At 59.9% G+C, this 23,357-nt stretch overlaps 1 protein-coding gene across 3 annotated transcripts in view; it reads right to left on the minus strand.

The window, feature by feature from the left end:
* Positions 1 to 6,221: 6,221 nt before the first annotated feature.
* Pth1r (parathyroid hormone 1 receptor) overlaps positions 6,222 to 23,357 on the minus strand; it is a 21,219-nt gene continuing 4,083 nt past the window's right edge. For 2 of the 3 annotated variants that reach the window (XM_010624356.3, XM_010624354.3), the window contains 13 exons: positions 13,604 to 13,706; positions 12,321 to 12,455; positions 10,903 to 11,013; positions 10,694 to 10,812; positions 10,458 to 10,552; positions 10,003 to 10,189; positions 9,580 to 9,733; positions 8,330 to 8,390; positions 8,038 to 8,104; positions 7,716 to 7,810; positions 7,322 to 7,463; positions 7,198 to 7,239; positions 6,222 to 6,733 (listed from right to left, as the gene is read on the minus strand). In XM_010624356.3, coding sequence (XP_010622658.1) covers positions 6,347 to 6,733; positions 7,198 to 7,239; positions 7,322 to 7,463; positions 7,716 to 7,810; positions 8,038 to 8,104; positions 8,330 to 8,390; positions 9,580 to 9,733; positions 10,003 to 10,189; positions 10,458 to 10,552; positions 10,694 to 10,812; positions 10,903 to 11,013; positions 12,321 to 12,447 — 1,587 coding nt within the window. In that variant the 5' untranslated portion in view covers positions 12,448 to 12,455; positions 13,604 to 13,706 and the 3' untranslated portion in view covers positions 6,222 to 6,346. Of the gene's footprint in view, positions 6,734 to 7,197; positions 7,240 to 7,321; positions 7,464 to 7,715; positions 7,811 to 8,037; positions 8,105 to 8,329; positions 8,391 to 9,579; positions 9,734 to 10,002; positions 10,190 to 10,457; positions 10,553 to 10,693; positions 10,813 to 10,902; positions 11,014 to 12,320; positions 12,456 to 13,603; positions 13,707 to 15,436; positions 15,570 to 23,357 lie in introns of those variants that run through there. The other variant, XM_010624355.1, reaches the window with a different exon arrangement.

Below are 23,357 nucleotides of genomic sequence, written 5' to 3' on the forward strand. Positions count from 1 at the left end.
GGAATTGGTTTGAGGCAAAGGTGGGGAGGACCTGTGTGACCCTTGTGCCTGTTGCTACCTAGTTTACAGGCACCTCCCCAGTGTGTCCCTAAATAACCTCCCAGGCTTCCAGGCTCCGCCTGCTTGGGGTTTTCCAGGAAACCTGGCCTCTTTATCTCAGGAGAGGTGTCAGGCCTGGCATGTTCAGTGGCAGCAGGACAGGAGATTGGCTCACTGATCCCAAGATCCAGATCCAGGGTCTGCCAGGTATAGTGGCACACGCCTATAATCCTAGCATTGAGGAGGCTGAGGCAGGAGGATCAATTCAAATTTAAGGTTTGCTTGGGCTCTATAGCAAGACCCTGACTCGGAATAAGACCCAGGGTCAAAAGGCAGGCCGCAAGAGGGCCTGGGGTTCAGCTCAGGGGTCGTGTGTACACTTGCAAGCACCAGGCCCTGGGTTCCCCCTGCCTGCAAAAGGGGGCTGGGTGGAAGTGACGCCTGGGATCGCAGGCCTGGGCCTCCAGGAGCAGGCAGCACCAGCCAGCAAAAGGCCTTTGTAACCCTGGACGAGGAGTGAGGGCCTTGCAAGGGGAAACCAACATCCAGCCTGGCACCCCTGCCCTGTGGGTGCTCTGTACGCCCCGCTGCCTCACGGACTACATTGGTGAGATGCCCCTCACCTGCTGCAGGGCCTGCTGTGGCTCTGCCCACCTCCTAAATTGCTGGGGGAGTTGGTCACTGACTGACACCTTCCCAAGAGCCTGCCTCGTCCTGGGTGTTGGTCCAGGTGTGGGTGACACCCCGTGTGTGACAGGGTGACATTGCTGCCTCCCAGGAGCAACTGCCTGACCCTTCCCTCGCTCAGATCAGCCCAAAAGAACTCGTTCTCCACCCTGCCCCCACCCACTGCCTGAGACCTCCTGGGGCCCTCAGAGCCACTTAGCGTCCCAGGAGCCCACCCCCATCCTCCCATGGCCACTGGGGGGCAGCAGGGGCATGGCTGGGTTTGGGGAGAGGAACACAGATCCTCCCGCCTGTGCTCCCCTCTGCCTGGCAAAGAGGCCTGCAGCCAGCCCGTCACCCCACTTCGTGTGTCCCCTGTGCATCCTGCGTCTAGGCCACCCGGACCAGAGCAGGTTCCAGGCACTCAGTAGCGCCAGGTCTGGGTGGGGGTCTTGTGTGCCCTCCCTGCCCCGAGGACAGCTGGGCCCTCCCAGGTCACCATGGCTCACCCCACCTTGGGCCGCAGAGGGCCTGTGTGTGCCAGAGGCTGCACGCACAGAACCTTGGGGCTGTGGACCCACTGTGGTCTGGCTGGGACAGCGCCCCTCAGCCTCTGAAGTTCAGGACCCTCGGTCCCTGGACCTGCCCCAAACACCTGCTGCATGGCGCCATGCTGTCAAAGTGCCCAGCATTGGCCCGGGGACCCGCAGGTGGGTTGGGGTAGAAGTGGGCAGCCCACGGGCATGTAGGTGTGCATGCTGAGCCCCATAGCCACCTCCTTCCTGGGCTCAGGCCTGGCCTCAGGCTCCAGCAGCCATGGGCCGGGCCTGCGTCGGGCTGAGTTTCCCGGTCAGACTGCCCCCTGTACAAACTTACTGGTTTTCTTAAATGTTCCCATTACTCAGGCCTCCAGTGGGCACCGAGACAGAAATAAATCCCGCAAGGCAGCCCAGCCAGAAGCCGGGAATCCGACTCCCCCTCAAAGGCCGGAAGAGGCCCCTGTGCAGAGCGCACCAGACCACAGTGGCTCACACACTCCGTGTGGCCACACCCCATGCACACGCATGTGCACACACAGGCCATATGCAAGCTTTTGTGCACACACTGCCGCACTCAGGTTTGCCTCCTCCGCAGCCTGACTCACGTGCGTTCCGCGCACCATACACATGCAGACCTCACGTACTCACACTTGCACACATGGCCTGGTGGCCAGGATCCTGTCCAGTGCGGCCACATGCCCTGGGGTCCTGAATCCCGCCATTCTGAGGGCCCTGGCGGCAAGACAAGCGGGCCAGTCTGCAGGAGGAGGATGGGGCAGGCCGCGAGGCTCAGGAGCAGAGTGGCCTCATGGGAACGCAGGACAGGAGCTGCCAGGGCTTCTGAATTTTTCAGAGAAGCTGGAAAGCTGAATTTTTATGTGAAATATCCTGATTTTTAAATGTTGGCTCAAGATGTTGAAAATACTGTGAGGGCCAAGCCAAACCAAACGTGTCTGGGAGCCAAATTCCACCCACAGGCGGCATTTGCAGACCATGGGTCCGCACACAGACACACACACGCAAACACACCACAAATATACACGTATATACAAACCGAATACATGGCACACACACAGACATGGGTATGATTCAAATGGAACCACAGACACACATACAAATACAAACAGACACAAGCGCCCACACCCCTGCAAACACACAGAAACCGACACCCACCTCACCCCCATCCTGCGACACCAGTGAGCTCGCCGGGGCAGGTAGTGACAGTGGCCACACCAAGATCACCCTTCCCTTCTGGCTGCTAGGGGGTTGTGGGGTCAGGGACAGGCTGTCTTGGCGGGCAGAGAAGAGCCGGCAAAGGGCCTCGGATGCCAGACCCTGATGGGGTGGGGTGGGTGGGGTTCAACTGGATGCACGCGGGCTGAGAAGGGACGGGGTGGCCCAGAGCTCCTCCTCCAGCCTGACCTCACCCCGCCTTCCTGAGCAAAGCCAGAGGAGCCCAGGGCTGGCAGTGGGAGGTGTCCATCTGCAGAGCTCCCACCAGAGCCACAGGCTCCCTCACCCCAGTGGCTCCCCCTGCTTCTCCCCTGCTGGGCCTGGCCATCAGCCCCCCAAACCTAAGGCTCCTCAGCATGGGCAGGGCCCAGCATGAGGAATCAAGGCTGGGAAGGACGTCGCAGGCCTGGAACCTGGTCTCATGTCTCCTGGGCCCTGGCCCCTGTCCTTCCTTGAGGTGCTGACCCCAAGTTCCCGGGCAGGTAAGGTCTGCACACACCCCTTGGTCTCACGGGGTGGCCCAGAGCTCCTCCTCCAGCCTGACCTCACCCCGCCTTCCTGAGCAAAGCCAGAGGAGCCCAGGGCTGGCAATGGGAGGTGTCCATCTGCAGAGCTCCCACCAGAGCCACAGGCTCCCTCACCCCAGTGGCTCCCCCTGCTTCTCCCCTGCTGGGCCTGGCCATCAGCCCCCCAAACCTAAGGCTCCTCAGCATGGGCAGGGCCCAGCATGAGGAATCAAGGCTGGGAAGGACGTCGCAGGCCTGGAACCTGGTCTCATGTCTCCTGGGCCCTGGCCCCTGTCCTTCCTTGAGGTGCTGACCCCAAGTTCCCGGGCAGGTAAGGTCTGCACACACCCCTTGGTCTCCACACCTGCCCAACCACGATGCTGCAGGAAGGAACCTAGGGACGCCTTGGTTTTGAGTCCTGAAGGTCTCAGGTCTGCCCCAGGAAAGGACAGGGCCCCTATCTAGGTTGCTAAATCTCAGCCTGAGGACTTAGGTCGAGACCTGACCTGAAAAGCTGAGGCCCAGAGAGCACAGGTGGCTTACCCAGGGCCACACAGCACGCACACTGAGCCAGCTAGGCCAGGGCCCCTGTGGCGCTCTGGAGTCCCCGCTCCTCCTGGACCAGGCCATCAGCCCCCAGCCAAGGCCTGTTTTCATTGGCCATGGTCGGCCCTGGTCCAGTCGGCTGCTCTGGAGGCTGGCATCGCCCTCCTGGAGTTGACTGAGGAGGGAATAGGGGAAAGGAGCTGGGCCGACCTGGCCTGAGTCCCAGTGCTGCCCAGCACCTGGGTCCTTCCTAGCACCCTTGGGCAGTCCCAGGGACCCAACCCAGGGCCTTCATGCTAAGCAAATGCTCTACCGTTAAGCTACATATATCCCCAGTCCCCCATAATATTTCCTAAATTGAGACCAGAACTCTCTGTGATTGTCCTGCCTCAGCCTCCGGCATAGCTGGAATTACAGGTGTGCACCACTGTGTCTACCTCAGCTTCCTCACAACCACAGCAGAGCCCAGACCCTCTCAGATCCCCAGCACAGGGCTGTGCCCTGTGAACACCCTGGGTCTTCTCCGATCCCTGGAGGGAGCAGGGTCATGGCCCCCTGCCCTCTGTGTGGAGTTCTGTGTTCTCCCCGGGTGAGGACCGAATGTGGAGCACCACGCTGTCCCCCAGGATGGGCCCCAGCTCAGGCCTTGGGTCCCCAGGACCCCTCTGAGCAGAGGCTGTGGGCTGCTTATACCCCTTGAGGTGGGGTTTGTTCCTTGCAAGCAGCCTCTGAGGTCCCTCTTCAGCAGGCTGCTTGGGAGGCTGAAGCAGCAGGACTACAAGTTTGGGGCCAGCCTGGGCAACTTAGACCCCATTTCAGAAAAAGTCAACACTTTCTGCCCTTTCACAGAGTTCCTTCTCCTAAGCCTGGGCTTGGGAAGCTGGCCAGAGGAGCAGTGCCCTGCACATCCGCGGACAGGTGGGAGCTGGATCGGGCCCCATGAGGACTGGGGTCTCTAGCTGCCCTCCTCCTGCCCGCTGCTGCCCTGCCCGGCTGGTGTTTACGTGTTCCCTGCGGCTTGGCTGGGCCATGGGGCCTTGAAGGGAGAAGTGACCACCTGGCTCCAGCCACTGCGCAAGGCAAACAGGGTCCTGACTGCCTGCCAGGCCCGCTGAGGGATCCCACTTCCTCTGCCAACACCTGGACGGCCAGCAGGGCACAGGGGCCTCTGCGTGCAGCCGGCTAGGCTGCCGTCCTGTCCCTCACTGAGGCCAGAGGTCCAGCTGTGTGGCGGGCATCTGTCAGGGGTGAGCTTCTTAGAGGAGAGCCCTGGGCCTGGCCTGAAATGGGACCTTTCAAACCCAGAAAGATAAAGAACTAAAAGAAGCAGATTCCCCTCCCCATTAATGATCCAGTTAATTGAGGGGAAGCACAGCCCTGTCCCGGGGCTGGGGTCCTTCTAAAGTTAAGGTGCCCAGGTGCCTGAGGGGCCCCGACCTGGAAGTGCTTGGTCTGACAGTGTTAGGTACGGTGTATAGATGAGGCCATGAGGCCCAGCCCACTCTGGACACTGACTTGTCCACAGGTGCAGGACACATCCCTGGAGGCCAGTGTCTGGGGAGTCCCAAAGCTCTGAGCCAGGCTGGGTCATCCAGACCTGAGAGCACCTCACCCAGGTTCCTCCCTGACCTCCATTTCCCTGCTCAGCTTCCTTTCTTCCCACCCCAAAGCCTCCTCTGGCCTCCACGTTGGGATGGGGACTGCTCTAGGTCCTGATTGTACCTTGTTGCTCTCCCTCTACCATCGCCAATGGCTCCCAGTAGCCACAGAAGTGCTTGGTGTTCCTCTGGCCCCCCAGGACACCTGGCCTTGGCCACCTCTCCAGCCTTCCTCTGCAGGTCACCAAGAGCACCGTGGGGTACTGGGCCCTATACCTGGCAGGTGGGGCTGGACCTGTACCACGGCCTAAGTGAGTTCATTGTCTTGCACCTCACAACCCTCAGCTGGCCCCAGTGCATGGACCTCTGGGTGAGGTCCGTGGAGAAGAGCCAGTGGCTCAAGGTGGGATGGGAAGCCATGGCAGGTGCCAACTTAGGCAAAGCCAGAGCACAGGCAGGCATGGATATGGGCTGGCCTGGTGGGGCCTGCGTCATGCTGGAATGGACAGGGTCCAGGTGAGGGGGTAAGTGGGGACGCTTGGTGACCCCCACAGCCCCAGCCAGGGACTTCTGCCCACCCTCCCTGCCAGCCTGGGTGATTCCCCTGCCACCTGTTTGGTAGCTGGAGGCTGTGGACAGAGCTCCCTGTGTGGCTGCCAGCCAGCATAGAGAGGTCCCTTCAGAGGTGGGGCCTTAGGCCTGACATCCCTGGGGGCAGTCATGGGGCAGCAGGAGCCTCATCTCCAACAGATAGGGTGGCAGCGGTGCCAGGGGAAGGACAAGTTCAGACCAGATCCCAAAGGGTCTGCCTAGCTCCTCGGGATCCCAGCCAGTGTCGCCTTTCCAGTTTTGTTTTGTTTGTCTGATAGAGTCTTGCTATGTAACCCAGCTGGCTTTGAACTCCCAGTGATCCTCCTGCCTCAGCCTCCAGTGCTGGGATTACAGGGGTGCACCACCATCCTCCCCTGCCCTTGCCGAGGGATGACTCCCAAGGCCTACTTCTGGGTGAGCTCCCCCTAACTCCCCGATGGCTCCCAGACCCCTCCCTCCCTGGAGTGAACCCCCAGTTCAGAACATAGGAAGCCACATACCACTTCCTTTTTCTTTTTTCTCTTTTCCCGTTTCCTCCTGGCCCAGCCCTGAGTGGGCAGCCACCCATCCACCGGTCACTCAGTCCATCCGTCTGGCCGCCTGTGCCCACAGGTCCAACCCGGCACTGTCACATGACCGTCTCCCACTCTTCCTGTAGCAGTGGGCGTGGCCGCTCAGGCCCTGAGGCCTCCTCATCCAGGCCTGGGCAGGAGCCAGCGAGGAATCCATCGTCCTTGGGGGCGGCCGTGGTGGCTGCTGTGGCCTCCCGCGTCTCAAGGGCTGAGGCCCCTGGCTTGGCATGGCCAGGGAGCTGGGAGTGGCCGTTGGTGGTGGCAGCAGGCAGCAGGCGGGGGCTGAGGGGCAAGCCGAGTCCCCCTCGGGGACCAACATTGGTCACGCTTGTGTGCGACACCATCGGGCCATAGCTGTAGCTGCTGCTCCCACTGCGCGCCTTGCGCTTGAAGTCCAGTGCCAGTGTCCAGCGGCTCCATGATTTCTTGATCTCAGCCTGTACCTGGAGTGGCAGGATGGGAGCAGTCAGTTCTGCCCTTGACCCTCTGCTGTGGTGTCCCCACTCCAGCACTATCCCTGCCTCTGCAACGCCCTCCCAGTGCTGAGTGATGCTCATTACTGGACAACTGCCAGGCCAAGGCCAGTGTCACCCCTCAATATGGTGTCCGTCCGCAGGCAGCTGGCTCGCCCAGAATCCACAAGGCTCACATGCCCAGAGGTGGCTGCACCCTTGGTCTGGGTTAGAGAATTCTGGGAAGATGCTCGGCCCTGCCAGACTGAAAAGCCCCCAAATCCTAGTGCACGCTGGGTCGGAATCTTCCAAGAACACCCCTCTCTGCTTTGAAAACACCCCTGGGTGGTCTAGCTGAGTAACAGAATGGGCAGGAAGAGCAGAGGGACAAGCATAAGACCAGGCCAGCCCCTCTGAGTCCTGCTGCCCCCACCCCAGTGCTGCCCACTGCTTACCTCACCGTTGCAGAAACAGTAAATGATGGCAACAAAAAATCCCTGTGGAGAGAGGTGTGTGGGATGAGGGCCACTGCCATCGTTGCCCGCCCACCTGCCCGCCCTGACCGGGGTCAGCGCGAACCTGGAAGGAATTGAAGAGCATCTCGTAGTGCATCTGGATCTGCCAGAGAGTCCCTGAGACCTCGGTGTAGGGCAAGGCCATGAAGACGGTGTAGTGGACGCCGAAGAGCGGCATGAGTACCAGCGTGGACTTGAGCAGCTTCCTGGCCACAGGGCGGGCAGGTCAGGTGCACCCTATCCCCCGGCAAGCACGGCCACCCCACCCCGCCAGCTCTCTGAGCGGAGGCCTGCGCCTGTCCTCCCATCCAAGTCCCACCTCTGGAGCAGGGCCTGATGCCACGTGGGCTCTGGGGGCCAGTAGTAGGGTCAGCCGGATGACAGGGGCCTGGTCCTGCCCTTGTGTAGGATGTGGTGGCCACCAGAGACCCTGAAGCCCACACCCGCCTGAACCTTACCGGTACTGCTGCCGAGTGTCACACCGGCCCGCGTTGGTCTCCCGCAGCTTGGTGGCCAGCACCCGGATGATGTTGATGAACAGGATGAAGTTGAGCTGCGAGGGAGCAGTTGAGTATCTGGGGCTGCGCCCTCACAGCCTGGGGCAGGGACTCTGCCACCCACACCCATCCACAGGCTTGGCCACTTCACTTCCAGGTGGTTCTCTGCTCCCATCTGGACCGCACTGAGGGCTGGCCAGTCCCCAGGGTCCAGGGAAGCCCTGTGTCCTTTGTCGGGGTGTTCCTGGGGCCTGCACCCACACCACCACCCACCCTTGCTCACCACAACGGAGGCCAAGATGGGCACCTGGATGATCCACTTCTTGTGCCCGGAGCTCAAGTCCCAGCACCTGGGGGAGGTTGAGGGAGGCATTGGAGCCCAGCCCCTCCCTACCAGGACGGGGGTGGGGGTGTGGCCAGGCCGGAAGCCACCTTCACAGGCCCCAGGGGGTTCCTGGCTAGAATTAGGGACCACTCAGTAGTGCCAGGGCACAGGCTTCCTGAGGAGCAGGGAGCCAAGGGGTGTTTCCTGCCTGTGTCAGCGGCACCCAGTCCCCTTCTCCAGCCGGACCTACCCAGTGTTGGCCAGCGTGGCTCTGACACTGACCCACACAGCCACGAAGACGGCGGGCAGACCTGTGGGCACAGAGGGTGTGGTGTGAGGGGCTGACAGCCCAGCTTCCTTGCTCACCCCGGCACACGGGCGGCTAGAGACGAAGCCAAATCCCATTTGTGCTGCCTAACACCTTCTCCTAGGGGCTCCAGCACTGGGACCCTGCCTGGTTCTGTCTCCCACACGTACCCATGCTTGCCTGCTGAGCACGTGGCAAAATAACCAGGGGCCACCAGCTTGCCCAGGACCAACCAGCTGTCCCTCCCCTCCCTGTAGCACACAGCTCTGCCCTCGGAGGGAGCCATGCACAGCACGCTGTGTCCTCTTACAACCTCCACCTGGCTTGAAAGCCCCAGCCCACATGGGTAAGGCTGGCTGGGAGAAGGGGTGTTTCCCCAGGCCTGGCAGGGGCCACAGGGAACCCCAAGTATCCCGTCTGGGCCAGCTCAGATGGCTCATGGTGCCTTGGAGTGAGCTTTGCCTTTGGGAAGGGAGCCCCCCTTCTAGGCTTAGTGCATCCTTGGAGGGACAGGGTGACTCCGGTGTGTGGGAGGAAAGAGCTGAACCCCAGCGTTCTGTATGCTTCCTGGACCTCATGTTGCCACCCAGACACCTCTAGGCCCCAGAGCCTGTGTCAGCTCCTTTGACCAAGCCAGGTGTCCGCAGCTCTGAGGGTTGCCCCTGAGGAGGTCGGGAGGGAGCGGGTGTGCCAGGAGGCAGGGAGGTTTCGACCCCAGGGCCTCTGGGTGTTGAGTGTGGGAGGGCTCCAGCCACCTGACCCCACCCCTATGCAGCCTGGCCAGCTGCCCAGGAGCCCAGCCAAGCTCCTGAGCTGCCAACAATAACGGACAATTATCGGTAACCAGATCCAAGGGCCTGTGGGGGCTGGGAGCAGCGTGGAGACCCAGGAACCCATTCTCCAGAGGGGCCGCAGAAGCCCAGATGGGCAAAGGACCTAGAAGGGGACAGACACTGGCCTGGCCCACGGGGCTCCAGACTCCAACGGAGCCCCAGGCTGACCTGACTACAGATCCCCAGGGTCCCAAGCAGAACCTGGACCTGCGGGTCTCCCCTCCCCCTCTCCTGGGCTGAGCCCCCACCAGGGAAATCTTGCCTCGGGTGAGCAAACTTGGGCCACGGACACCAGATGAGCCCCCAGCCATGGCACATGTGGACGCCTTACTCCTGGGGGTGCCCCCTCGCCCTGCGTACCCCAGCCGAAGACTGTGAAGCCCCACAAGTACTTCTTCTCAGAGAAGAAGGCCATGAAGATGAGGCTGTGCAGGTAAAGCCCCTCCACCAGAATCCAGTAGTAGTTGGTGGCCAGGAAGTAAAGGAAGAAGGTCACCGCCACCCGGCAGCCCACCTAGAAGACCAGCTGTATTAGCCGGGGGCAGCCTTAGCTGGGGACATCAGGGCAGGGCAGGGCAGGGGTGGGACAGGAGCTGCCATAAAGCAAGGGGCTGGGGTGGGCTTAGGGGGCCCTGGCCAGGAGCCCGGGGTGACAGGAGCACGGGCCGCTGAGGCCTGGGAGGCAGAGCTGGGGCTGGGTCCTGAAGCGCAGGGTGGCAGTGGGAGGCCAGGCACGTGGGCTGCACAGGGCGGGAAGGCTGCGCGGCCAGGCTGGGCACTCACGTAGCCGGCGGCGGGTGGCGGGGGCGCCTGGGCGAGGAAGTGCAGCTCCTGCTCGGTGAGGCGCTCCGCCTCGTCCAGGGTGAAGCCCGAGTACAGCACCGCATCCTTCACGAAGATGCTGGCGGCGCGAAGCATGAAGGACAGGAACATGTGCATGTGGATGTAGTTGCGTGTGCAGTGCAGCCGCCTGCGGGGGTGCGGCCCCACCGTGGGTAGGGGTCGCGGACAGGATAAGGACGCCTCACCGGTGGGCTTGCGCCTCGGCCCCGCCCAAGAGCTACCCCTCCTTCCAAACCGCCAATGCCCTGGGGCAAACCACGCCCCTAAAGTACGTGGCCCGCCCACCCCAACAAACCCTGCCCAAGCCGCACCCGCCCTCGTCCAGCGCCCCAATAGGCCCACCGCCATCCCCAAACCACGCCCACCCCCATGGCCCACTCCCTCACACCACCCACCTGAAGTAGGCCAGGATGAGCACGGCCACCGTGAGGGAGGCCAGCGACATGGAGTAGCCCACGGTGTAGATCATCCCCAGGCGGTCGAACACCTCCTGTGCAGGAGGGGAGACACGGTTAGCTGGGATTCCTGAGGAGCCAGAGGCAAGGGTTAGGCCAGGCTCAGGCTGCGGGAGGAATCCAGGTAGGAATCAAGGCCGGGTGGGGGTCACTCATGGGGCCGGAAGGGCTCGCACCCGCTCCCGAGTCTCGTTGGTCAGGAACTTGAGGCACTCGGTGTAGTTGGCCCATGTCCGATTGTGCCCGGGCACCACCTCCCAGCTGCCGTTGCGGTCGCAGCGTCGGTAGGCATGGCCTGTTAGGTGGTGGGAGGGTCAGGGTGGGCAGAGGGCCCTGAGATCCAAGCCCTGCACCCAGGGAACCCATCCCACTGCGCCGGCCTTACCTTTGTGATTGAAGTCGTAGATGTAGTCAGGACAGGGCACAGCCACCACCTCACCCGGAGCCCCCAGGGGCCAGCACACGATGTAGTCCCACTCCGGCAGGCAGGGTCGTCCTGTGCCCAGAGAGAGGCAGGGTAGGGGACCCCCAGGGACCGTCAGATCCCCACGTGAGACCCAGGACAAGTGCAGTCCAGGCCTGTGAACATTCATCCTGGACAGAATGTATGGGGCCCTGACTTCCGCTGTGCCCAGCACGTACTGGCCCCATCCTCCAGGTGGTCTGGAGAAGGTCCAAGAAATGGTGATGGAGCCCAGTCAGGCTGCTCCCCTCTCTCTGTCCCTGCTCCAGTGTCGTGTCCCCGGGGAAGGGCAGGTGTGCAGACTGACTGGGGGGGGGTCCCCAGGGAACCTTCTCCAGGGACCATGGACAGCAGGCAGGAAGTCTGATTCTAATGCCTGCTGGGCTCAGGTGAGCTGCTGACCTCACCCAGGTGTCGCTGCTCTGTATTTCCACTTTCTCACGTGGAAACTGGGCTTGACCTGCACTCTCACTGGCCTCCAAGGTCATCCCGAGACCTGCTATGAGACTCCCAGACCATCATGGAGGCTAAGTGCTATCTTAGCACTTGCTGCCCAGATCCAAAGCAGGGTGACACACCCTTTTGGGTCCCCAGCCCTGCATGGTCCACACTCTGCCCCAGCATTCGGGCGGCTTCCTCTCCCCCCCCCCCAGCAGGGATTGCAGTTGTCCTCCGACCACAGGACTCTCCAGCCTCCCTGGATGGCTGCCTCTACGGCCAGACCCGCCCAACTTGGTGAAAGGCTCTCTGTCCTGGGCGCCATATTCCCAACCCCACCCGGCCAAGCTCACAATTCCCTCTGGTCCCTGGGGAGCCACAGGGTGACCACAGGCTCCCAGATGTGGCCCATCTGGAATCCGCTGCCCACCCGGCCGGTTCTAACCGGCCCTGTGGCCACAGCCTGGGCTGTGTTAGTCTCTGCTCACCTCCCGGAGGGACAATGCAACCCTGCTTCTCGGTCCCTCCTCTTCTCCCTGCCTGTCCCACCGTCCCTGCCCCTCCGTGGCTGCCCTACTATTTCACTGTGGCTCTTTGACCCTCCCCACTGTGTGCCACCCGGCACCTCCAGATTGTGCCTCCCGGTCCCCTCTGCGATTTTCTGTCTCTCCACATCTCTCTCTGCCCGTCTCTCAGGATTCTGTTCTCTTTCTCTCTAGGGCTATACTCAGGTTGATGGTGACCCCATCTCCTGCGGTCCCAAATCCCTTCCAGTTTGCCTGGGCCGCCTCTTCCTAGCCCCTGCCCTGCTTCTGGGGGAAGCAGCCATGGAACCTTCCTTTCCATGTTCCACACCAACTCACACAACTGGTGGGGACAGGCGACTCAGAAGGATGCCATACCTCGGTGTCTTCTGCCAGCAAACACCTCCTTGTCTTCCTTGGACTCAGGGTAGAGCTTTGAAGATGCCTTCTCTTTCCTGGGCTTTCTGGATGTGGACTCTGACATCCATCCCTTGTCCGATTCCATTATGTTGGCTGCAGAAATCAGGGCATTTACAGCTGTCAGGGGGCTGCAGCGGCAGAACCGGGGTGGATTCCAGCCTCAGACACCTCCTTGGACCAGGGCATCTGTCCCCTGCCCAGAGATGAGGGCTGAGGGCATGCTTTACAAACGGCCGGGTGCTTGCCAGGAGGAGACTGAACTGGTCGAAGGTGAGCTAGCTAGAGTGTGTCGTGGTGTGCACCTGTGTGGATGTGCATCTGCTCTGGGAGCTCAGGCAGTCGGGGCCCAGGGGTCTTCAGGTTGCGGGGAAGTCCCCGGGCCTGGACCAGTGTCCCGAGGCCCCATCTCTGCTGCCAGATTCATGGGAAGAGCAGGGTGAGACCTACCTCTGGGGGCTTAGGCTGGTGCTGCCTCTCCCCCTGGCAGGGCTCCCAAAGAGGCCTGTGTGGCCCAAGAGCCCCTCTTGCAAGCAATGACACAGCCTTGTCCCATCCCCACCTGCTCTCCATCCAACCCCACAGATGCTCAGTCCTTCCCAACCTGGAGCCCTCTGCCTTCTCCTTGGCCCAAAGGCCTTTTCTTTCCTTGCACTACAGGGTATCAAACACAGGGCCTCGATCATGCTGGCTAAGCACTTACCACTGGGCTACGCGCCCCCCCCCAGCCCTTTTTAATTTTTACTAAATTGCCCAGGCCAACAGCAAACTTTCACTCCTCCTGCCTCAGCCTCCCAAGTGCCCGGGACTACAAGCCTTTGTCACTGTGCCTGCCTGCACAGCACCATGGGGCCTCTTTCAAAGACCTCCCCCTCTTCTCTGAGGGGTCCTGATAGCCCTTCCTTCTGAAGCTGTCAAGGGCTTGGTGCTGGCCTGCCTGGGGCAATGTGGCCTTTGAGGATCTCCCTAGGAGCTACAGGCATCCTGGGACAGTCCTGGTCCTGCAAGCCCTCCCAACTGTCTTCTGAGGACATTGGGAAGAGTGTGTCTGAGGTTCCAAGGGCTAGGGTGTGTGGGCAGCACAGGGGCCTGAGCACGGGGACCAGAGGCCCAAGGACCTGCTGACCACATGCTAGTCTACCGACCCCATTTCAGGTCCCTACTGCTGACCCTTCTACTGGGCCTCTCCCCCCACTCCTGGACCCTTCAGCCTCATCGCCCCGCCCTCATTTAGCCCCGCCCACCTGAGGTCCGCAGGACTTCCTTGAGCAGCTTGTCACACTGGGCCTGGGCTCTGTGCAGCAGGTAGATCTGCTCCTCTTTGGTGAAGACATCATCTGTGTCTGCCTGCAGAGCCAAGGGTCAGACTGCAGGCAGCAGCAGGACTTTGGGACCCAGTAGGGGGTCCTCGAACCTTGGACTCTCCCAAGGGCTCCCCTTTTCCAGAGGTCATCACTCAGGAACGTGGAAGGCCGGCCCCCCGTGAGAAACCCACTTATGTAACTCCTCTTTTTCTGTGGTACTGGGAATCAAATTCAGGGTCTTCTCACTGAGCTTCTCCTCATCCCTTTTTATTTTCTAGAGACGGGGTCTCTTTAAGTCACCAAGTTGTCCAGGCTGGCAATCCTCCTGCCTCAGCCTCTCCATGATGGGATCCCAGGCATGCGTGTGCCACTGTTCCAGGCGGTAGCACCCTCGAGGGCCTGCCCCAGTACCCTGCCTGTCCACCAGTGACCCTGGATGCTGGGCCGCTAACATTCTCTGTCCGGCTCACTCCCCTGGGGCACTTGGGAATGGATGGAATGTCCCAGGATGAGTCCTCACAGGGCTGCCTGCTGGGGGCATGGGCGGGGACTGTGTGGATGAGGAGGGGTGAACACTGGGGAGACAGGCCCAGCCGGCTCAGGGACAAGGGGAGTCACCATTTTCCATCCCAGCCCAGGATCCCTAGGGAAGGCTGGGCGCCTCGGCCTCAGCCTCCCCTTAGGGCCTGAGAGCAAGTGTAACAAGAGCTGCCTGGAAACTGTGGGGTGGGGGGCACCCCTGGAAGCTCCTGCTCGGGAGCCCACCCTGATTTGCTGGCAGCTGCAGGCCTTAGTGCCTGCTGTTTTGTCACAGGACCCACTTTCTCTCTTTTTATTAATTTTTTTGAGGCAGGGTCTCGCCATGTAGCCCAGGCTGGCCTCGAACTCACAGCAGTCCTCCTGCCTCAGCCTCCAGTGCTGGGATTACAGGCTTGTGGCACCTGGTGGAATGCTCTTTTCCCTTCCTTGATGCTGCAGGCCCACGGGGAGTCCCCGATCACTTCAGGGAAGGGAAAGGCAGCACCTGGGGTGGGGGTGGGGCAGCTCTGGAGAAGCAGCACAGAACTGCAGTACCTGCTTGTGCTGACCCACAGTGGTGAGGGTACCAGAGAGCCGCGACCCCCTCCCACGTCAGGGCCGCTTCCCCCCAGACCTCGGCACAGACCACGGCTCTGGACACCGCTGCCCCCCAAAAGCTGTGTCTGCTGCTGGACACCATAGAGCACAGACACCAGAGAGCCGCGACCCCCTCCCACGTCAGGGCCGCTTCCCCCAGACCTCGGCACAGGCCACGGCTCTGGACACCGCTGCCCCCCAAAAGCTGTGTCTGCTGCTGGACACCATAGAGCACAGTCCTCCTGCAGCTGGAGACAGAGAAGAGGGCGGAGGCAGGGAGCCCGGTTGCAGGGAGAAGTTAATTGACCGCGTCTCTTGGCGGCCGCGCGGGCTCCCAGGCCAGGCTCTCCCACTGGCTCCTGGAGGCCGGCTCTGCTGGTTTCACTTAGCGAGAGCCATACGTGCGTGCTCCTGTCTGCGCGTGCGCACGACCGCACATGCTCTGCCACTGTGTGCACCGCGTGTGCCCGCTCCTGGGAGTTCCCGCGTGGCCGCTGCCCCGCAAGGGAACTCAGGCCTGGAGCCCAGCGTGTGTGTGAACGCACATGCGGTGTGATCGGAAAATACAGTGATCGTTGGAAATGAACACATTACCGCAGTAAAAGACACGTCACAAATCCCCTTCAAAATCCTATCCCTCGCTTCCAATATGCTCACCCCCCGAAGCAGCTCTGGAGTCCTCTGTCTCTAGTTGTGCTGTCGCGGCTGCTTCAATGTCCTGAATTGGTTCAAAACGAATTCATGGTCATTTTGACTTTGGGGAGGAGCCAGGTGTCTCACGGTGCCAGATCTGGTGAATAAGGTGGACGAGGACCCCGCGTCAGGCTTCTACACGCCGCCTTCCCACTGGAGGGCAATCAGCATGGGTGTTTTCATCACACTTTTAAAAGAGCCTCAGAAAAGAGGACTCCAGAACTGCTTCAGAGTGGCAAGAATGACCGGATAAGGTGCGCTTGAAGTGGGGCCACGGGGGTGGGGATGGGCTGTTGAAGAGAATTAATGGCAATCTGTCTTTCACCGTAATACATTTTTAAAAATTTGTAACATTTGGGCCAGGGATTTAGCTCAGTGGTGCTGCTGCTTGCCTTGCAAGCGGAAGGTCCCAAGTTTCATCTCTGGTACCAAAAAAACAAAAACCAAAAACCAAGAAAAACAAAACCTATTCACGGTATATCTCATCACACCTCGCGTGCACGCGTGTGTGTGTATGTGTGTGTGTGTGTGTGTGTGTGCACGTGAGCACACGTGTTTGTGAGCGCAGTTCGCTGCGTGTGCTCCTGTAAGCATGCCATACAATTTTTTTTTAAGAGTAGGAAACATTTATTGAGGGAAAGAAAGCTTCTAAGAGAGACAGAAGGGGGACCGCAAAGTGGGTTGCCCGCTCACCCCTCTTCTCCAAGGTGTTTTATACAGCAAAGCCATGTGAGGCGGGTACAAAGTGGGACCGAACTGTAAGATCCAGTGGAAAACTACAAGGTGGGCATGAGGTGGGGCAAAATCATGACCAATCAACAGGATTACAAGTGCAATCACCCAGGTAATACTGATCAAATGGGGGTCAGATGGGGGAGCAAATCACTGTAGCAAGCACACAAGGATTTTCAGCAAGGGTGGGGGTCAGGGATATTTCCTGGAAAGGCTGGACTAAGGCCTTGGCCCCCACCACGGTGACTTGATTCCTATTTAGAATATCAGTTGCTGCTATTTATCCTAGGTAGGTGTGGCAGTTTGTCTCCTTTTACAGTTCCGGCCACAGTGAATGTGTCTTGATTGTCCTCCCTGTTGGCACCTTGCGGGCTGGCTACTTGAAGGCGGCCCTGTCTGACTGTCTAGCCATACAGTTCTTAACCTTCACACCTGTAAGTCTGTGCTTCTCCGTGTCTCTGGGGTCTCAGGTGGACAGAGGACCCCAGGCGGGCTGGATCAGAGGTCCCAAATGCCCGCTCCCCACCACAGTCTCCTACACCTGGCCAGGGCAGCCTGACAGGCTTGGAGGAGGACACCTTGGCTTGCCAGGTTCCAGGGGCCACCAGCTGTAGCCTGAATCTCTTCTCGTCCTTCCAACAGTGGAAGTGGGGGTCCCCTGCCCTCCCTACCCTGGTTACAGCCCAATTCACTGCCACTCCCCGCCTGTATTGCCACCATCCCACGGCAGCAGCGGTACCACCCTGACCACTGCCACAACTGTTGGTGCAAACACTTCACCATCAGCACGGTCACAACTGGCACGGCCACCTTGCCAACACCACCCCAGCAAACCATCGCCACTCTGAGGGCAACGCTAGCACACCCCAATATCACCCCCTCCGCCCTGCACAGAGAGCACACAGCCTCCTATCTTCAGCTCTGGGAAACTCTCAGGACTGGGCTGGCTCCCCAGGCCCCAGTCTTGCCCCCACACCCCCAAAAGACAGACTGTCCCTCTGTGACCACAGCAGATGGCCCATACCAAGGCAGGCAGCCATGGGTGGAAAAGTGACCAATATAGCCCCCCACAGGGCCAAGGGCCCCTCTCCCATTCTCTCATGGTCAGGAGAGGGCAAGCTATGTGCTCTTAGAACTCCCTGGTACCCTAATATTTTCACTCATCCACAAGGATGGTAGCCTTGCTCTGGCCTCTCCTTGGGCTTCACTTATTTTGTTTTGCAGTACTGGGGACTGAACCCAGGGCCTCTGCACTGAGCTATCCTCAGCCCTTTATTTTTTATTTTAAGGCAGGGTCTCAAATGATTAGGTTGCCCAGGCTGGACTCAAACTGGCAACCCTCCTGCCTCAGCCTCAAGAGTGCTGAGATTTACGGACATGCACTTTTGGTGCCTGGTTTCTCTGGGCTTTAGCATGAATGTAGGCAGAGGTAGGAAAGCATGGTTCCAAAGAGAAACCTTGTTCCCTAGACCCAAGCCTCAGAGCTGGGCCGCCCTCCTGGAATCCCTCACACTGCCCCTTCCTCATCTGTACCCTCCGCTTCTCCGAGGAACCTGGGGTTCTGTGTCCTGGAGCAGGGTGATCATAGGGCTGTCACAAGGTAAAGGAAACTGTACAGGTCACCTTGGGGGCAGGGCGCCTAGCTGTCAGTTCCACCTTAGAGTCATCCCTTCCCTGCCAGGCCCGGGGGAGATGGAGACACTGGGTAGACAGACGGGCAGATGGCATAGGAGACCCTGGGGAGAGCTGAGGGCAGGAAATACGAGGGCTGCATGCTGGGTAGGATGTGTCCAGCTGGATTTCAGGGTGAAGGACATCCCAGTGCCTCCCTGGATCTACCTAGGACTTGACAGGATTCAGGGTCACTGCTAGGACCCCTAAATCTGTGCTTGGGGGGCAACGACCCTCCTTGGCCTGTGTAATGGGTAAGGACAGTTTCTTTCCCAGGTGAAGGGGGCAACACTGGCGACAGCTGCAACCCCCCACCCTCAGCCAGCAGCCCCTTCCTGTCACCCCACCCCCAGCACAGTCCTCCCAGCAGTGCCTTGGCCCAGCCCCACAGAGCAGAGGAGCCGAAGCGCTTAGGGCTGAGGTGACATCCTAGCACCCAGGTGTCACAGGGCTGGCCTCAGTGTGCACCGAGATCCCACAAACCCCTGAGCCCATGGGGTGACGCACCCTGACCTGACCCTGAGCTGGCAGAGCGGGGTGGCAGGCAGCTTGGGGATATCGAGCTGGTACTTGTGGGGCTCCAGACAGGCACAGGAGCAGACACAGAAGCTGTCTTCCAGGGAGAGAGCATCTGCGGTCAGGATGCCCAGGTGTGTTTTGTCCCTTCCTTAGATCAGCGTCCAGAGGAGCAGGGAAGCCACCGTTCCCCGCCTCCTCCTTCTACCCGCATCTGTCCCAGGGTGTTGTCCCCTAAATCTGGGGACCGCACAGAGCGAGGACGGTGGGAGCGGGGACAGCCTGGCCACCTGGAGGCCAAGGGACAGTTAGAAAGAGGGCCAGGAATGCAGGGAAGGAAAGGAAAGCAGACGTCCCCAGCCCACAGTCCTCTGCTGCGCTGAGCAAGTGTCTCTGCAGAGTCCATTCACCCAGCGGGGATGGTGGCGATGTGCTGGCAAGGCTGTTTGTCCCCAGGTCTGGGGGGCAGAGAGTTGGGCGCTGGCATCCTTGGCTAGCAGGAGAGGCCCCTGTGACCTTGTGGCCTTCCTGCACCCCGCCTTCAGGTTCCACTCCTGGGACTCACACTGGCACCCCACCGGTGTCTGCCATGCCAGCTGGCTGGGGCTGCTCCCTTGCCCCTTGCTGCCCTCGGTCTGTCTGTCTAGGACGGGCTCCCCGACTTCTCCCCACCTCACAGCCTTCCTGAACAGGCTGTCTGTGTTCCTGGCAGGAGGGAGGCACCCTGACGCCAAGCTGGCTGTCAGCGGGGCAGGGAGCGGGATGGAGCGGGGACACGGAGGATCTCCACGATCCTCCACGGCAGCCTCTACCTGGGCGGGAAGGATGGGAGGGCCTGTCCCAGGGCCCAGTGGGCAGAACAGGGTCCCCAGGTATCACCTCGGCAGGAGGCTGGCCAGAGCCTGGTTCTTAGCAAAACTTGCCTCCTCCCCTGACACACCATCATCAACTGCAGACAATTCCAGGGGCGGCAAATGCCCCACCCTACCTTTGATTTTTCCTGGGGCTTGCTGTCTCCCTCTCTGAGAAATAGCTGCCTTCCTGGTGTGGTGGCTGGACGGCCAGGGAGTGTCCCCAGAAGGCCCACGACAGGAATCTGGGGGAGGCCACTTGACGCCTCATTAAAACATTCCGGAGAAAACCGAAGTCCCCGGGAGGGCTGGGCAGCGGGCGCCGGCGGGAAGGGGGGGACGCGTCCATGGGCAGGTGATATAAAAAGCCTCAGCAGATCAATAGACACAGGATAAATAACCCACAGAACGATGGGCACTGGCCCAGAGCAAGCTGTCCGAGAAGGTGGATAATAAATAAGTACAAAGCCCCAAAGCCACGGATAATCGGTAAATTACAAGGAAAGATATGTCACTGTCCACTTATCAGGACGAAAAGTAGAGCAGAGGACCCACCCCTCCAACATCCTAGGAGACAGGGTGAGGGGAGAGGGCCCTCCGGGGGATCTTGGTGAGTCTGAACGGGCAAAAGCTTTTTAGAGTGCTGTTTGGCCAGAGCTATTAAAATGAAAAATGTGCACGCTTTCAGACCCAGCAAAGATGAAATCTAGAAATACCCTACTGGGAAATAGTCACAGGAGGACACAAGAGGGCATTTCAAGGAGCTTTGGTGCCACTGCCTGGAACCCTCTCTCACATATGTCTGCACTTACAAGCAGAGGAAAACAATGTAGAAACAATCTAATGTACATTCCGAGGGAATGCTTCATGAAGCTCACTTTTTTGGAATACTATGCAGCATTTAAAAAGATAGATGCATATCAACTGACACAAAGGTGTACAAGACACAGCCCTAAGTAAAATACTGATACCATTTAATACCAACCAGAGATACAAACAGGACACAATAGAACAAAGCCATCATCTCCTTGGTATGTACAGAGCAGCACCACCACTGGGAAACACAGAGGAGGAGGACTCCCCACCCTCAAAGTGTTAAAAATGGTTTCCTCTGAAGCAGGCCTGTCATCCTAGCACTCTGGGAGGCTGAGGCAGGGGGATCGCCATGAGTTTGAGGCCACCCTGAACTATATAGCGAGACCTTGTCTCAAACAAACAGACAAACAAAACCCACAGCTTTTGTCTAGAAAGGGACTAGGGCTTGAATGTCACCAAGGAGGACTTTTCTTTAATCTGTGTTAGTTGGCTCTTTTGTAAGAATGAATATATTTATGTATTAGTTATTAAATTACAAATGTGAAAACAAAAGTTAAAAAAGCCAAAGAATTGTTTTTAAAGAAGAAAAAAGAAGAAACAAGAAAAGAAAATGCAGGGTGAGATCTGGAGGTCTCCTGCCAGAAGCAGCTCTTGCTCTACTGGAGGAAGGAGATCAGAGCAGGAAATAGGAAGACCTGGGTTCAAATCCTACCTCTTCCCCAGGAGCCCTGGAGTTCAGAGCCCTTCCCATCAATGGCTGCGTGAATGGGGAATGAGAGACCATTTGTAACCGACTCAGGCTCAGAATCTGGGGCAGTCACTGCTCAAGTCCCATTGGCCCCTTCCTGGGGCAGCCAAGGTGGCCATGGGGAGGGGGTTTCCTTAGGACGCCACTGCCCCAGGGGAGCCTATGCTTTGCCTCCTCCCCACAGTCTGTGGCCCATCCCCTCCCAACCCTGCCTCCTCTTCCCTGAAGGTGCAGGAGGAACCAGCTGAGACCGGGCACTGGGTGTTCTTCAGCTCTTTGTCCCGCTCAAGGCACCAGGTCATGAAGAAGTGGGTATGGTCACAGGGCTGGCTGGCTGGGGAGCATACAGGTTTGGGGCCAGCCAAGGCTGGTGGGCACTGGCACAGCTCGGGACAGAAACCCTCCTGCTGGCTCCTGCTGAGCCAGGGGCCCACAGAACACCAGTGGCTGGATGGGTTACCCATCCCTCCCCTCGGGCCACGAGACCCAAGCCAGGAAGTCCGTGCCCCAGTAAGGACCCTCAGACCCTCACTGGCATCCCTCTTGTCCTCCTACCTTCACAGCTGAGCCAGGAAAACCCTTTGCACACAGCTCAGCTTCCCCACAGAGTGGTGTTGGGCTCTGGGGACCCCGGCTACCACACGCAGAGATGCACTTGGTGAGTGGGAAATAAACAATGGTCCTGGTGGTTGTGTGATTTGGGTCCAGAAGATGAGGACAGCCGGCCACGGTGGCGCACGCCTGTAATCTCAGCACTCTGGGAGGCTGAGGCCGGAGGACTGTGAGGTTCAAACCCAGCCTGGGCAACTGAGTGAGACCCTGGCTCAAAGATAAATAGATACAATAAATTTAAAAACGGGGACGTGCAGTGCCGAGACAGCCACCGGGAAGAGTAAGCTGCTGGCTGATAGGTGCTGATAAGATCAGTGTCGGGAAGTAGGAAGGATGGAGGCGTTTACTGAATACAAATCAGAAGACAACAGACGGGGCCCACATGCTCACAGCACACGCGCACATGCGTGCCCAACCGTGCATCACAACGCACGTTCAGACCCACAGCCCACACGAACTCACTGTGGGCTCAGACACGCAACCCCGGAGCCCGGAGTCCGACCAACTCCACGCCCACCAAACCCTGCTCCATCCAGGGCAAGGCGCACTCGGGAGACCCCATCACCCTTGCACACACCTTGCACACGTGGTGCACACGAAGAGCTCAGCTCTTGGACGGCTTGGCCCCTCTGTAGCCCCACTGGGGGGAAACCTTAGGCTCTGGGGTCCTGCCTCAGCCCGCACTGTGAGAACTGGGCACACTGGTACACGGCGCCGGAGGGGAGGAGTCTGACTGGGGAGGTTAGAAAACGCTTCTGACACCCTCTTTTACAGGTGGGACAGCTGAGGTGTGCAGAAGGACGGCTCCAGGTCACAGCCCTGGGCAGAACAGGCTCCGGCCTCCTAGCTGGGGTTCTGAGAGTGCTGGGACCTGCTGCTGCTCAGCGCCCTCTCTGCGGGGCAAGTGTCGCACCTGGGCGGGGCTAGGGATTGGGGGCAGGACGGGGCTGTGCTCCCCAAGGAGCGTCCCCAGGCTCGGCCCAGGCCCAGGAGGAGACCTTGTGCCTGTGCCTCCCGCCCTCTCTGCAATCGCTCCCCATTAGCGTCTGCAGCTCTGGGGCTCTCACCCCGCCCCTTTGTCTCCACTGTCTAGCTTTCTCTGCCACGGTCTCGGTCTGGGGTTTCTACTTTTCCCCAGGGCTCTCTTCGCCTCCGGGGAAGCCTTTCCAGCACTGTCTCCTGCAGCGGTGCGCTGGGCCCTCCATGCCCTACCACACCCACCTCCCTGTGGGTCCTGGGTGAAGCAGGCCACGGGTGCACCGTGTGTGTGGTCGGGAGAGCAGGAGGGGGTTCTAAACCCTGCCTGGGGGACCCTAACCTTTGGCCCCCTGCTTTGTGGGTTAAATTTCCAACAAAACTTGCAGAAAGCAGAGGCCCCCCAATTCCAGTCTCCGAGAGTCCACAGCCAGAGCGAAAGCCTGGATCACACAGCTTTCCGCTGGATCACACTGTCACCTCCAAAGGGGACACCCCAAAACGCGTGTGTACTCAGTAGGAAAACTCCAGCCACAGATTTACAGTTCTGGGACCCCAAACCCAAGTTTCAGAACCGGGGTGTCTCCAGGCATCCGGCACCTACAGTCAAACTCGGAAGAGAGCAGCAGGAGCCGATGATCCCGGGTCCAAGGGAGACACTATCCAAAAGCTCAGATGCTGGAGGGACGCGAGACTCCGCTCCGCAGTCCCTCCCAGGGGACCCCGAGCCTCGCCAGGACCGTCTCGAGTTGCGGCCGGCGCACGGCGAGCAACTTACCAGCGCGTACGCGGAGCTGAGCACCGGGCAGCAGAGCAGAACTCAGGTGCGGGGGACGCGAGCCTCCGCTCCGCAGTCCCTCCCAGGGGACCCCGAGCCTCGCCAGGACCGTCTCGAGTTGCGGCCGGCGCACGGCGAGCAACTTACCAGCGCGTACGCGGAGCTGAGCACCGGGCAGCAGAGCGC

The sequence above is a fragment of the Fukomys damarensis genome, unplaced genomic scaffold (assembly GCF_012274545.1).
Source record: "Fukomys damarensis isolate Sample0158 unplaced genomic scaffold, DMR_v1.0_HiC HiC_scaffold_12, whole genome shotgun sequence".
Classification (NCBI taxonomy): Eukaryota; Metazoa; Chordata; class Mammalia; order Rodentia; family Bathyergidae; genus Fukomys; species Fukomys damarensis.